The sequence below is a fragment of the Tachyglossus aculeatus genome, chromosome 21 (assembly GCF_015852505.1).
Source record: "Tachyglossus aculeatus isolate mTacAcu1 chromosome 21, mTacAcu1.pri, whole genome shotgun sequence".
In the NCBI taxonomy this organism is placed as follows: domain Eukaryota; kingdom Metazoa; phylum Chordata; class Mammalia; order Monotremata; family Tachyglossidae; genus Tachyglossus; species Tachyglossus aculeatus.
The window spans coordinates 50,635,506-50,650,930 of record NC_052086.1 but is presented as its reverse complement, the minus strand read 5'-3'; the positions used below and the strand labels follow the sequence as shown (position 1 = coordinate 50,650,930).

The window sequence follows — 15,425 nt, the reverse complement described above, 5'->3', positions numbered from 1 at the left end:
GGCATCTTCCTGCGACAGTGCACAGTCCTCTGTTTTTGCAGTAGGTCAGTCAAAGCAGGCTGAGAGCTAAAGATGGAGGCCCCTGCTACCGCCTGCCAACGTGAAAGAAATACAAAACTCAGCTCCCCACTCCCCCCACCCCCACAGCCCATCACCACGACTCGCTGTAAATGCTTTCAGCATCTGTAGATGAGAGCTCCCAAGCCACCCCACCCTCCTGGCATCCCAATTTGTGTTTCAGCCCCATCTGGGAGGCGGGCTCACTGAGTTCCCCAGCGCCGAACTCCCAGAGACAAGAATCAGAGGCAGAAGGCGCATTTTGTGTCCACCGTGTATGTCCACACCAGTAGAGCGGAAACCACTGTGATTATAATCGCGCCGATTTTTCTCCCGAGAGGCTTATTTTTGTTTTATTTTATAGCCTAGGTATGCTTTCGGGGGTATAGGATAATAAGAACCTATGGTACATTGGCAAACTTCTGCGATCTTTTGACTTCGTTGAAATCACCGATATCGTTTCTTCTTTTTCTCTAAAGGTTGGGGTGAACCTTGGGGAGAGACTTCTACTCCAGCTCCAACTGTAGATAACGGAACTTCAGCATGGGGTAAACCCATGGATAATGGGACCAGCTGGGGAGAACCTAGTGCAGATTCTGCTGGCACCAACAGCTGGGGTGGTGCTTCTGTAGGTCAACAGACATCAAGTAAAGCGGGTATGTTTTTGTCAGTCTCTTTATTAACTGTATTGGCAATAGTCAGGGACATGGTGTTTAGCTCAGAGTCTGATTAAGACAGACTTTTCAATAAGATAGGTAGTAATGCAAAATGTCTCCGTGTTATTTTGTAAGTGGTTTGACTTTTGACTAGTTTTTTTTTTTTAATGGTATTTTGTCAAGTGCGTACTATGTGCCAGGCACTGAACTAAGTGCTGGGGTAGATGCAAGCCAATTAGGTTGGACACAGTCCCTGTCCCATGTGCAGCTCAACAATCTTTATAATGATGGCATTTAATAATAATAATAATAATGGCATTTGTTAAGCGCTTACTATGTGCAAAGCACTATTCTAAGCGCTGGGGGTAATACAAGGTGATCAGGTTGTCCATGTGGGGCTCACAGTCTTTATCCCCATTTTACAGGTGAGGTAACTGAGGCTCTGAGAAGTTAAGTGACTTGCCTAGAGTCACACAGCAGACATGTGGCGGAGCCGGGATTAGAGCCCATGAATGACCTCTGACTCCCAATCCCGTGCTCTTTCCACTGAGCCACGCTGCTTCCCAATCTTTATCCGCATTTTGCAGATGAGGTAGCCGAGGCACAGAGAAGTTAAGTGACTTGCCCCTGGTCACACAACAGACAAGTCGCAGATCCGGGATTAGAATCCAGGTCCTTCTAACTCCCAGGCTTGACCTCTATCCATGAGGCCATGTTGCTTCTCCTAATTTGATTATATCTTTCCATAATGTAGTTTCCCAAGCGCTTAGAACAATGCTCTGTACATAGTAAGTGCTCCATAGATACCATCGATGATGACGATGATAGCAGACCCCCTTTTAAAAACAGCACCCTTTGCAAGACTTTTCACCAAACTTACCACGATACTGATAATATTGTAGGTGTTACTGAAGCAAATTCCAAATGCCCCCATTAACGTGGCCTTGCACTGAGCTTCCCAAACCCGGAGCCCATTACATTTGCAGCTTGACCCCAGTGCTCAATAAAGAACATTGACTCATAGATAGATTTCCGCTGAAACAAAGGTTGACAACACTGCAAACTTTTTCAAGTAAAAAGTGCCATCATGGAGCAGGCATGCCCAAACAGCCTTTATTAACTCTCTTTGGATGTCAGATTTTTACCTTAGTTCATTTAATTTTGCTTTTCATTTAGAAACTGATCAGAAAGCGTTGGTTATGATTTTAAAATTGCTTACCCCGGAATGCTGTTTTCCTGAGTAACCTTCTCTCAAATTTGCATTCAGGGCCCAAATCTATGCAAGACAGTTGGTGTGGAGATGATATGCCATTGGCGGGGAATCGTCACACTAGCTGGGAGGAGGAAGATGATGTAGAAATTGGAATGTGGAATAGTAATCCATCCCAGGAAGTGAACCCATCTTTAAATTGGCCTCCATACATGAAGAAAATGTCCTCCAAGGTAATGCAAAGTCAGGGGACAGTCTGTAGGAATTGCAGTTGCCCCTAGGAACTCGTCGTTTTATGCTTTGACATTTTGGTATATAACAAATTGAATCGACTCCTAATGATTCTAAGAGTGATTTTGCAGCATATACAATATCCAAGATCTTTGCTCCTTCTCGCCTTTCCTCTTCCCTCCTTCCCCCCAGCTTCTCCACTACTCATTTGCACCTTGGGTGCCTATGGAGAGGTCGGATAATCTATTTAGCTGTGCCCACCATTACCATCAAAATCAAGAGCAGAATTGAGCACCTGTCTACCTTTTTATTTTTTTTTTTAATTTCAGGGATCAATGAAAGGTGGAAATAAACAAGACGAAACGTGGATAAATCCGTTCGTTAAACAGTTCTCAAATATTGGTTTTTCGGTAAGTGCAAATGTTTATTCCACCCAATATACGCAATACGTTTTAAATGGGTGGCGGGGGGTTGCGGTTATTCTGTATGAGTTAAAATTCATTCTGGGGACTTTAGGGGAAGACCTGGAGGCTTGACTCTTTGGGAGCGTTACACCTGCATAGTCCGAGCATTTTTATAAGGACTGTAGATTAAAGTTTCCCCAAATGGAACCGTGTCGTTCTCCTTGAAAAACTTAGATAGATGTTAATGTTTTGAGTGGGCCTGGCAATCATATTTGAATGGCATTTTTATCAAGTTTCTTAATAAATCTTCATATTTGAAGAGTTCTTTTTTTAATCCCTTCAGAGAGAATCGCCTGAGGAAACAATACAGAGCAATAAGATGGACCTGTCTGGAGGTAAGATTGGGAGAAAGTAAACATACATCTCAAAGCTACTTTTCAATGTAGATAACTGATTTTTTTTATATTCTTCAAGATGTAAAATATCATTATCTCCTTTTAATACTGCAAATTTAAAAAAAGATCCAAAATAGTAACCAGACTTCATTTACGTGTCTTTCAAGATGCAAAATCTTTTGTCGCAGCTATATACAGTTGTCATTCCTATTTGAGAAAGACAACACTGGTGGGGAAATTAACCCGTGAGCGAATGTGGCTGAAAAAAAAACAGTAAGGGACCAGTTGTGCCAAAATGACTGTATTATGAAAGGAGTGCGTGTTTTGAAGTAAATCATATTCCCGAATATAATTAGAAGCCCCTTTGACTCAATAGTAAGCTCTTGGTTCGTGTAGAACTGTTCTTTTAACATGACTCTTACATTATTTTTCCATCAGATCATGTCTTAAGATTACATTGAATGAAGAAAGATTGAAATTAGCTCTTGTTTGAAAAATAAATGACAGATACAGGTAAAACCTGGAGAGAAATATGGTTTGTAGAGAGAATCTAATGGCTAGAGGAAATAAGGACTCATGATTCGTTCTCTTTTGTCTCAGTGAGCACTTGTGTTAACATTTTTTTAACTGTATGTTGTTTGAAATGAGGTTTCACCCAGCGAAGGGAAAATTGTGTGGTGATAAGTACATTCTTTTAAAATTTGGGATTTTAAATTTTAAAAATTTAAAAATTTTAAGTTTCGGTATGCTCACTAAAACAGATGCCATATAGCTTGGGCACACTCGGAAGTACTCATGTCAGTAGTCCTCATTTTTGTGAGTAATACCAGGAAACTAACTTTCAAACCCAGATGGTTCTATTCCTTATTTAACATTTAAAAAATGTGTATTTGGCTGTAAGAATTTTTGTCTTTAAACTCCCAAGTATGAGCTGCAGGAGATTACAAACTCCTAGTTTTCATTCAAGATGGACCTATGTAATTACATTATCTATTCAAGTCAAAATATGTGAAAATAAAAATAGCCAATAAGATAGTTGCATTTTTATCGTTAGCAGTATGCCTCTAGAATAGTAGGTTGGGGAATGCCAATTATATAGGTCTGCTTTAGTTTTCCAAAATAACAGCGAATTGAAAACCACTTAAAAATGGGCTCAGTAACTAGGTTGGTGGTATTTAAGTCATTCAATAAATAAAATTAAAAGCAGAGAACTCATTTATCCGCCAGATATTATATTATAAATCCCCAGAGGGTCACATTTGCAGTCCTTTTTTCCTCTTACCCTGGGTAGGAGAATGCCTCCTCTCTTGTGCTAGAGGCTTAAAAACGTATGAAGAGGCCATGTATAAAGTCTTCTGTGCATCATTTGGAAGAGGGACGGTATTCATGCACACCTAGAAGTTTTGCTGGGAGCACAAGAGTTCACTGTCTGAAGCCTCTCAAGCAGAAACAAATACCTCCCATACCTGGGTCTCAGTTCTCCACCGTAATCAGCCCCAGCCCTTGTCGCCACCATTGCCTCTATCACGCATCATGTTTCAGGACTGTTAGGACATAAACATAGCTTGAATAGAGCTGCGGGGCTGAGGAAGCTGTTCTCCCTTGGTCCCTTCAGTCTAAGAGTTCTGGGAGGAGAGTTTGAAAGCATAGCGTCTTAACTGTTGTGCTCACTTTTAATAATAATGAAAATCAGTCATTTGGAAGAGATCAGCAAGCTTTCTTCCTTGCCAAGCCATTTCTGGGAAAAGAGCTCGAAGGAAAGCAGTGAGGCGAGCTCCCAGTCAGCTATTTTTGGCAGCTGCTAGGAAGCTGCTGCTTTCTCCTTCAACTCTGGCACTCTTTGAAATTCCTGCCCCCGGCTCCGTGTCCTGCCATGTTGCCCTTGCCCCCTTACCAGAGGCCAGGGCAAGTAGGGAAGATTGGCATGGGGAGGACAGGAAAGTAATGGGACCCTGCAATTGGCAGGACTGTGGGCTCCAAGGAGCCCCAAAGCTAGAGGATCAGTGGCCCCTGGGCTCTGTGTCAGATGCTGGTGTGTCACTGAAGGTGGCCTTTATGTAGTCTGCCCTTTGGCTCCCAAACGCATCATGATATTAAGGTGAATAAATTCAACACTAGAGGGTGGGGTTCACAATCTAAAGGGGAAAACTCAGGTGTATAGAACATGTAGTGAAATTCAAAATAGCAATAAATTTTAAAAAATCAACCATCCAAAATAAAAAAAAATGCAGCAGCTCAATTTGTTGGAGCGGGGGAGTCCCCATGGGTGAAGGCCAGAAGGAATTGTTTGGAATAGAACTCCAGTTGCAGCTTGAATTCCTTCTGAATTGATCCTTTTTTGTTGTTGTTTTTTTCCCTCTAAGTGGCCTGGACTGGGGACTCCATGGCAGTGGGGGGCACTGGGTTTCCCTCTCACGGGCATGGATGCCAAAGAGCAGGCTTGAAACCGAAATCAATCAATCGTATTTATTGAGCGCTTACTGTGTGCAGAGCACTGTACTAAGCATCAGCCGTCCCCAAGGCCGCAACGCAGGGCTCCAATTGCAGCCTGATGGGCGTTGGCAGCCCTGGTGAAGATCCAGCAGTGAGCGGACTTGGCTTTAGGCAGGGCACAGGGACCACCCTGGGATGGAGCCCACAGACAGCCAGTTCCCACTCTTGCTGGTCCCGCTCTTCTGACTACCAAAACATGGCCTCTGGCTTGGTTTGGGAACTACGGTGGCGACTCCTTTAAACCCCCCAGCCCCACCTCCCCTTTCCCATTTGAGTCATCCGGTGGTATTTGGTGAGCAGTTACTGTGTGCCAAGCGCTGCACTAGGCACTTGGGAGAGGACGATACAGTAGACCTGATAGACATGATCCCTTTCCGCAAGGAGCTCACAGACTAGACCAAGCGACAGACATTAAAATAAATTACATATTGGGGAAATGAATTGGCAGAGTGAAAGGATTTGTACGTTAGCGCTTCAGGGCTGAGGATGGGGCGAATAGCAGTTTTTAAGGGGCCGCAAGCACATAGGTGATGCAGAAGGGAGGACAAATAAGGAGAATTAAGGGCTTTATCGGGGAAGGCCTCTTGGAGGAGATGTGATTTTAGTAGGGCTTTGAAGGTGGGGAGAGCGTTGGTCTTTCAGATTTGAGTGGGGAGGGAGCTCTAGGCCGAAGGGAAGATCTGGGCAAGGGAGTTGTTAAGGGCACGAGATAGGGCAGGTGCAGGGACAGGGCTTGAGGAGGGAATTGTCTGAAATAGCTGGCATGGGCAGTGGGCCGTGACTCCATTTAACTTAATAACAATAATACGAATTATGGCATTTGTTAAGTGCTTACTATATGCCAGGAACTGAGTTAAGTGCTGGGGTGGATACATGCAAATTGTGTTGGACGCGGCCCCGGTCCCATGTGAGGCTCACGATCTCAATCCCCGTTTTACAAATGAGGTAACTGAGACATAGAGGACTTGCCCCAGGTCACACAGCAGACAAGTGGCGGAGCCGGCATTAGAACCTGTGACCTTTGAGTCCCAGGCCTGTATCCCTTATGCCACGCTGCTTTTCCATTTTCAGTCCTGCACCCCATGCCACAGGCAGTCTTCGATAACAGACCGTTGGATCAGGGCTGAAAGTAGTCTCTGTCCCGCAGTACCCTGGCAGGAGACGCTGAGGTTGGATTGGCATTGGGTGGCATTGCCAATCCAGCTTCACTGGATTGGCCAGGAATTGCCCACCGTTGCTCTAAGGTTTACAGTTGGCTCAGTGCTCTGAATTTATTGAAAGTCACCTGGAGCCATTACATCTTTAAATTTTCCAACCTGGCTTTTTTTTTTTTTAACATTACAGGAATGTTACAGGATAAAAGAATGGAGATGGATAAACATAGCCTGAATATTGGCGATTACAATCGGGTAGTAGGGAAAGGGCCTGGTTCTCGTACTCAGATTTCCAAAGAGTCTTCCATGGATCGCAGTCCTTATTTTGATAAGGTATGTGGCTCCTTTACATCAAAGTTAATAACTATATTAAAGTGATTTTGTGAGAGACTAATATCTACTGCTCAAATGTACTCCGTTTTTGTAAAACAACATCTGTGGTCCACGTCTGCTCAAATGCCTGTGGTTAAGGTAGAGATTAAATTAGTGCTTTCCTTTTAATCCGTAAAAGATGTATGTTGGCCTTTTTGCTTGCTGTATAGATCACACTAATCTGATCTCTTCTGTTTTCTGCCTTGTTTCCTGTTGATGCTGGAATGTCATGTGACTTCTCTTCTGTTCCTGGCACTGATTTCTCCCTTCTGCTTGCTTGCTTGGCTGTGGTTGCACATCTTTCTCTCTGTCCAATCAGGATGGCATTGTAGCAGACGAGTCCCAAAACTTGCAGTTTATGTCCAGTCAAAACCTGAAGCTTCCCCCTTCAAATAGTGCACTACCTAACCAGGCCCTTGGCTCCATAGCTGGGCTGGGTATGCAAAACTTGAATTCTGTTAGACAGGTAAGTCCTTACAAATAAATATATGTGGTTTTTATATGTGTGTATGTGTGTGTGTGTGTGTTTGTATGCATATATATGTAAATTGATGTGTAAATATGTATTGATATTTTAGGTTCTGTACCTAATGATTTCAGGGCTCTAAAATATAAATGCAGTTAGGATCTACTTGAGTGCGTCATTTTTCTGCGGTAAGGCAAAGAAATATTGATCTTCAGAGATGAGCTTTCTCTTCACAGAACGGCAATCCCAATATGTTTGGTGTCGGTAACACAGCAGCACAACCCCGGGGCCTGCAGCAGCCTCCCGCACAACCTCTTAATTCATCTCAGCCTAATCTCCGTGCTCAAGTGCCTCCTCCATTACTCTCCCCTCAGGTAACGGCATTCAGTTCTTTTATGGGTGCGCTTTGGACGATGCTGCTGTGTGAGGGCACTCTGCTAGGAGATCGACTCTTCAGGGTGGCATCAAACAACTTTTAAAAGTAGAGCCTTTCTCTTCCCCTCCACTGCCTCTCATGGAAGTACTCACGAACAGAAAATGATCAGTAGGCGAGGAGAGAACAAACCAAAAAAAGCCTCAAAAGTCCACGAGTAACTCCAGGAAGCCTCCCGCACCACATCTCTCCTCTCTCCATCGTATTTCCCTCCTGCTGGGTCATCGATCCGCTTGAATTCTTACCCACTAAGCACTTAGGGTACTCATGCTGTCCCTGCCTCCTACGGCACTTACAAACATGTCCTTACACTCAGTAGCTTCCCCTAAATGTAATTTATTGTAACGTCTGTCTTCTCCAAAGGATAGGGATCACGTCTCCCTACTCTGTTGGGATTTTTTTTTCTTTGGAGGGTGGGGCGTTAACGGCTAAGCACCTACCACGTACCAGGCACTATACTAAGTGCTGGGGTAGATACCAGTTAATCAGGTGCTACGTGGAGCTGACGGTCCAAGTCGGAGAGAGGAGGATTTAATCCCCGTTTTCCAGCTGAAGTAACTGAGGCCCAGGGGGCCGTGACTTGCCCAAGAACAGACCGCAGATAAGCGGCGGAGACTAGGACCCAGGTCCCCAGGCCCCCGTTCTTCCCAAACTTAACGCAGTACTTTGCACAAAGTAAGGGCTTAGTCCGTGCCGTTGTTGGCTTGCTTGATTGATGAACTTTCTTACCCTCTGCTAGGTTCCAGTATCATTACTGAAGTATGCTCCAAACAACGGTGGGCTGAGTCCACTCTTTGGCCCGCAGCAGGTAGCCATGTTGAACCAGCTATCCCAATTAAACCAGCTTTCTCAGATTTCCCAGTTGCAAGTAAGTGAAACCGCCAGCTCCATCCCCGTGCGATTAAGTGGATTTTGGTCATTGGTGATGACTAAAAACCGACATCGACGACTAAAAATCTTGTTTTCGCTCTAGCGACTGTTGGCTCAGCAGCAAAAGGTGCAGAATCAAAGAAGCATGCCTTCCGGTGGCCGCCAGCAGCAAGAACAGCAGGTAGATTTTCTTTTTAAGCCTTTCCCTGTGGGTACTGTTGAGGCATTTAGGACCCCATGAAAGTATCCGTGGTGCTTCTTAAAAATTCCGTGACAGGAGCATAAATGAGCCACAGTTCCTCTGACGCTTCTTCCTCCGGAGATAAAGTCTCCAGTCCGATCGTCAAATATTTAGAAGACGGGAAAAGCAACGCTGATCAGTGAGGATTCCGAGAACTAATCCCCCCCCCCCCCCATTTTGTGTCGTTAAGGGTCGATCTCTTGGTATTCAGCAGCAGATGATGCAACAGTCTCGTCAGCTTGACCCAAACCTGTTAATGAAGCAACAGACCCCACCATCTCAACAGCAGACACTCCATCAGCCTGCCATGAAGTCCTTCCTGGAGAACGTCATGCCCCACACCACGCCTGAGCTGCAGAAAGGGCCATCACCGATCAACGCATTCAGCAATTTCCCTATAGGTGGGTGTTCGCCCACGGTAGCTCAGGACAGGTCCCTCAACTGTGCCCGTCTCCTTTCACCTCTCCGGGCAAGGCACCAGGGGGTCGAGGCAAGGCTCTGCTCGCCTTAAGGTTCCAGGGAGCTTTGTGGTGGATTGCGTTACAGAGCTGTGATGTACAGAGTAGAGACGTGGAGAGTGTGAAAATCTGTTTTGACTCGGAAATAATGTGAGAGAAACAGTGTGAAAAATTTAGTAGTGTTTCCGTGGAATTACACTGCAGCTTTTGTATGTGTTTAACAATGTAATCGTTTTGACTTAGTGTAATCTCAGATGCTAATGGGCAAACCTAGGAAAAAGAAGGGGGAAGATAAGAATGCCAACGTCACTTACAACATCTGTCTTTTTTCTCATTTTGTCTCCTCGGTTTTTTCCTGCATTTCCTAGGCTTTTATCCAATTTCCCCTATGGAAATACCAGGCTTGTATACTTTCTTCTTTCTCAGGCCCCCTTTCTTAATGGCTCCTTTAAAAACAAATTACTCCCACCTCCTTTTTTTTTTTCTTCCTTCTACTTCTTGTCCCTTTTGCTTTCTTGCTGGCCTGGGCTTACTGCTATCCCAACTCTCTTGAAAGATATTTCGTTAGCTGGCATATTCTGTTGGGTGAGTTAAGTCTTTGAGAAAAAAACGATTAAGGAAGACATATAAATGCTTCACCACATGACATGGCCTGACACCCAGTTGTCAACTAACATCCAGTTGTCCTAAAACACAGAGGTGGTAAAACTTGTAAAACTCTATGTTAAGGAGAATGCGCGTTGTCAGAGTCCACCCTTCCGGGGCCTAGCACAGCCAAGTTTTCTGACAACTCATTGATTTGCAGCCAGATGGACTTGTGCTGTTGGAAAGAGCGTTCCCTAATTCCCTAATAATATTCTAGCCAAAACTCTTTGTTAGCCATGCGCCGTCACGAACTGGTAAGTTCCAAACCTGATTCCCTCTATTCAAATGAGTGATGGGTTGGAGAGCTTGCCCCTGAACCTCATTAGAGATCACTCCTGCAGGGAGCATGAAAGGAAAGCCAATCCCTACATTTACATAATAATAATGGCATTTATTAAGCACTTACTATGTGCAAAGCACTGTTCTAAGCCCCTACCTGTGTTTTCAGCACGTCAGTCGACTGTAGTTTCCTCCTCATTATCTGTCCAAATATCATGTTTTGCAGTAGAGGTAGCACCTTCATGGTGTTTGAGAGTGATTTAGGTATAGGATTTAGGTACTGGAGTCCTCTAATTGCTAAATCTTCATTCAGTTATATCAAATCAAGCCATGCAATAATATCCATTTCCCCAAACGAGAATAGTGAGGTGTTTTGGGTCACTGGAACCTCTCAGTCTTCACAGAAAAAAACAAGATTCGAAAGAACTCAGCGGCCCAGTAGAGGTTTGAGGGGAAAATTTACTGCCATAAACTATTTCCCTAGAAATGGAATTTTTTTTTCCGGGGGCTGTCTTTCATGATTCTAATTACGACCTTCTGGGTTCTAGATCCTTTACTTTAATATCTGGCCTTGTTACAAAATACAATGTAAAATAATAATAATAATAGTGGCATTTATTAAGCACTTACTATGTGCAAAGCACTGTTCTTAAGTCCTGGGGAGGTTAACTCCCCAGGTTACGTGTCCCCACGTGGGACAACTTGATCACCTTGTAGCCCCCCCAGCGCTTAGAACAGTGCTGTGCACATAGTAAGCGCTTAACAAATGCCATCATTATTATTACAAGGTGATCAGGTTATCCCACAGGGGGCTCACAGTCTTAATCCCCATTTTACAGTTGAGGTAACTGAGGCACAAGGAAGTTAAGTGACGTGCCCAAAGTCACACAGCTGACAATTGGCAGAGCCAGAATTTGAACCCATGACCTCTGACTCCAAAGCCCGTGCTGCTTCCACTGAGCCACGCTGCTTCTCATTCTTTCATTCAGTCGTATTTATTGAGCGCTTACTGTGTGCAGAGCACTGTACTAAGCACTTGGGAAGTACAAGTTGGCAACATATAGAGACGGTCCCTACCCAACAACGGGCTCACAGTCTAGAAGATAACAGTTAAACAACTGTAGCAGTGGCGAGCCTCTACCTGACTATCCTTAGCTCCTGACAGTGTTTATCGAAGATCCATATGGTCTTGCTATACAAAATCGGTTCCGCCCTACAGGGCCCGGCTCGCTACTAACACGCAGCCTTAAGTAGAACTTATAAAAGGAAATGCAGACCCATATCAAGAAAAGCATCTAACAAGTACCTGAAATAAAGTCTTTACATTATCTGGCAGCAGTAGGAGGAATGGTATTAAGAGCCTATTTGTACTAGGGACCGTGCAGGCCTGTGAATCATAGGTGGCTGTGTATGTGCACCTACTGTCCTGTCTTTTCAAAACATAAGCCGCAACCCTTCGCAAGCAGTCTTCCGTCCGTTTAACAGGACGAAGCGGGTGATGAGAATGACCCGACCTGTCGACCCTCGGCAGCCCACTGCTTCATCAGGAAGCCAGCCTTCCATTTCATAGTCGTACGGTGGGGGAGACACCTCAGTGGCCGTACTACTTTTCCCGACTCTGCGCCCACCCAGAAGTATGCCTTCAGTGTGGTGGAGTGACACCCTGGATCATTTTCCACCTCCTTAGTGGCTCACCAGGCCCCAGGGATTCCCAGCTTCCAGCAGCCAGAGCAGTGTAAGAAATAACACACTTAAGAGTCAGCATCCTCTTCCCTCTCTTTCTCCATACTGGGGAAAGTAAAGGAATCACCCCCCACGTTGTCATTTTTGAAGTGGTCGAAGAAGCAGTGCGATCTAGAGTGTAGCGCAAAGACCTGGGATTCAGGAAGCTGTTTGTCTGCTGTGTGACCCTGGGCAAGTCATTTCTCTATGCCTCAGTTCCCTTATCAGCAAAATGGGGACTAAGACTGTAAGCCCCATGTGGGACATGGACTGCGTCCAACCTGAGTGGCTTGTAGCCACCCCAGCGCATAGTTCAGTCGCTGACACTTACCGTGTAATACCGTGGAGTAGATACCCAATAATCAGAGCCCTACACGGGCTCGTGGTCTAAGAGGGAGCACAGGTATTTGATCCCCATTTTTCAGATGAGGAAACGGAGACTCAGAGAAGTTGAGAGGCAGGCCCAAAGTCGGGAACCCGAGTCTCCTGCTCGCAATAAGTGAGGCGCAGGGGTCAATGCTGAGGTCGTCAGTGGGCTCCAGTTGAACCTCCCCAGCCTCCTGTCACGGAGCCATGCCTGGGCTGTATAAATGTCCAAGCAGCAGTGCTGAACAAAAAACAATCTCTTGCTACCAAGTGAATCCCATTCATTTACAGTTGACTGCCTTCATCAAAATAACTCCCGAAAAGCTAGTGCATAATGGAAGAACATCATAAGGAAATGTGTGTGGCTGACTGTCTTAATACAAGTAACGCTTAAGTAGGGAAACAGTAAGTTCCATTGAAAAACGGTTTCACCTTCTGGCCAAATAATCCAATATCGAAGTTGTTATTTGGGGAGAACAGGGTATCAACTTCAGTACAGTGCTTTGTAAACAGTAAGTGCTCAGTAAATATGATTGAATTGAATTGAGTAAGCTTGTTTAATTGCTACCAGGTTGTTCTCATGGAACAAAACATTTCCCCGAACAAATGTACACCAAAAGGGCGTCCACACTGGGCATTATGGTGAAAGTCAAGAAAATAGTTTACTCTATTTGCAAAACTAAGGAAAAAATAGAAACCTTGAAGATTGTTTGCAAAATTATAAGTGACCTTACACTTTTCAGCCAATTGGTGAGATTTGTGCTAAATTGAAACCCGCGTCCAGGATCGGTTTGCTCTTCCTGTTGTACTTTTTCCTTCTCCCTTCTTGGATAACCTGACCTCCCTCTTGGCTCTTTCCCCTGGCATTTTTGCATGACCTTAGCTAAGAGCTCAGAGTGCGCTGCCTTGCTTCTGTTAGATGTACAGTTGGCTGTGTCATTTTCAGAGCAATGTTTTATTTAAGGAGAAACAAGCAAATTGAAAGCATGAGGAAAGCAGAATAGGGTGCTTGTAGAAAATGTGTTACGGGAGAGACGAGAAGCATTTGTTCTACTACGTTTGTTTCCTTTTTCAGGCTTGAATTCAAACTTGAATGTAAACATGGATATGAGCAGTATTAAAGAGCCACAGTCAAGACTGAGGAAATGGACCACAGTGGACAGCATTTCTGTGAACACCTCATTGGATCAGAATTCCAGCAAACATGGTAGAAAGGACCTCATTTCAAACTGTTTCCCTATTACGATTTCTTGGGCGCTCACGCCATAGATTGCGTCTTCCGCTTTCCCTCTAGTCCACATTGGGTTGGATCCGACCACCAGCCCAGCTCTTCCCCAGCCTTATAAGCTGCCAGAACTCCATATGTCTTTTCTGTGCTTTTAGGGAGACAGCAAAACAAAGCAACTACATAGCTTTGAGGGCTCTGTTACATGTAGTAAGATGGAGGGAGGAGACAACACTGGAGACTGAAGAAGAGACTTAATTTTTCTCCAAGAGGGAAGAATGGCACATCTGTGGAATTATGAGAAGGGGGAAAAGGAGGAGAGAGATGAAGAGGAATAAAGAAATGGGAGTTTTCCCTCTGTTTAGGATGCAGCCCACATCTAATCGAGACAGTTGTCTTTTAGTCATTCAGTCGTATTTATTGAGCGCTTACTGTGTGCCGAGCACTCTGCTAAGCGCTTGCGAAGTACGAGTTGGCAACATATATTGGTTAAGCGCTTACTGTGTGCCAAACACTGTTCTAAGTGTTGGAGTAGGCTCAAGTCATTCAGGTTGGACACAGTCCGTGCCCCATGTGAGGAGTAGGATGTAGGGAATGTGGATGGGGAAACCAGGTTGCCAATCAGTGCTGAAAGTAAAAAGCAAATCTGAACCAGACTGGTGGCAGCCCCCACCACTCCGGCGGCAAGAGGACTTTCGGGGCGGGAGGGCGAAGAATGGTCCTCTGGCCAAGGAAGGCAAGGCGGGGCACGCAGGACCTTGGGGTGAGTACAGTGGGAGAGGCAGGGTTGCTGCAGCTACTGGCCACCAGAGACAAAGCAGAGACATGGGGCCCAGGCTAGGTGGTTCCAAGACCGCCGCTTACCCCCATCTCCCCGAAACACCTCCCCTACTCCCCCGGGACTCCTTCTTCTTCCGTGGCCAAGTTGCAGCTATTTGCCACTAACTTCCAGCGCTGGTACAGGTGCGTCTACTTTCCCAAGGTTTCTTAGAGAGCCAAGAAAAGCACCCAGGTTTCCTGATGAAGTTCCAGTCCAAGATAAGTGTTAGGAAGCCTTCAGCAAATGGGAACCCCATTTAAATGTACACATGAGCTCGGAAAGGAAGCAAAGGGAAAGATTTTTAGAAGCCATCGGGCCATTCTTGAGCTGACACAAATCCATGCCCCGCCTCTAGACTGAACCTAAAGTTAGCATTTCCATTACACTTCTGGCACTTGAAACTTTATCAGGCTGAAACTTGGCACCTTGGCAGATGATCTAGGTGAGAAGCTTTGGCTAAAGATAGCTTCAAAGGTTTGCAAACAAATCTTCTTAGAATTCAGGTCTACAGCTTGGTTGTATTTTTAGAATCGTCAGCTGCAGACTAAAATCTTTTTAGAACACCCAGTAGCGGATCTGCTTCCATAATTATTTGTTTGCAGTTGTATTGGACCCAAGTTTAAATTTTAATTTAATTTTACTCAGGTTATCACACAGTCCACTTAGCTGTTTCCGAGTCGATAGGTACCCAACAAAAACTTTTGTACTAAAGTGACGTGCCCAATTAAGCCTTCTTTTCCCCATTTCCTCTTCCTTCTGTGTTGCCAAAGCACTAATGTTTGTCTCCCCCTTTAGACTAAGTTATTCGTGGATAGAGAGCATGTCTGTTAACTGTATTTTACTCTCTCAAGTGCTTAGTGCAGTGCTCTGCATCCTGTAGGTGCTCAAAAAATGCCATTGATCGATTGATGTCCATTTAGTCAAATGC

The 15,425-nt window shown here is 44.9% G+C and overlaps 1 protein-coding gene across 2 annotated transcripts in view; it reads left to right on the top strand.

The window, feature by feature from the left end:
* TNRC6A (trinucleotide repeat containing adaptor 6A) overlaps window positions 1–15,425 on the top strand; it is a 77,943-nt gene that overhangs the window by 50,597 nt on the left and 11,921 nt on the right. For both annotated transcript variants that reach the window (XM_038763527.1, XM_038763526.1), the window contains 11 exons: window positions 537–713; window positions 1,981–2,156; window positions 2,484–2,564; window positions 2,902–2,953; window positions 6,791–6,933; window positions 7,292–7,438; window positions 7,675–7,812; window positions 8,611–8,739; window positions 8,845–8,922; window positions 9,173–9,383; window positions 13,528–13,659. In XM_038763527.1, coding sequence (XP_038619455.1) covers window positions 537–713; window positions 1,981–2,156; window positions 2,484–2,564; window positions 2,902–2,953; window positions 6,791–6,933; window positions 7,292–7,438; window positions 7,675–7,812; window positions 8,611–8,739; window positions 8,845–8,922; window positions 9,173–9,383; window positions 13,528–13,659 — 1,464 coding nt within the window. The remainder of the gene's footprint in view (window positions 1–536; window positions 714–1,980; window positions 2,157–2,483; window positions 2,565–2,901; window positions 2,954–6,790; window positions 6,934–7,291; window positions 7,439–7,674; window positions 7,813–8,610; window positions 8,740–8,844; window positions 8,923–9,172; window positions 9,384–13,527; window positions 13,660–15,425) is intronic.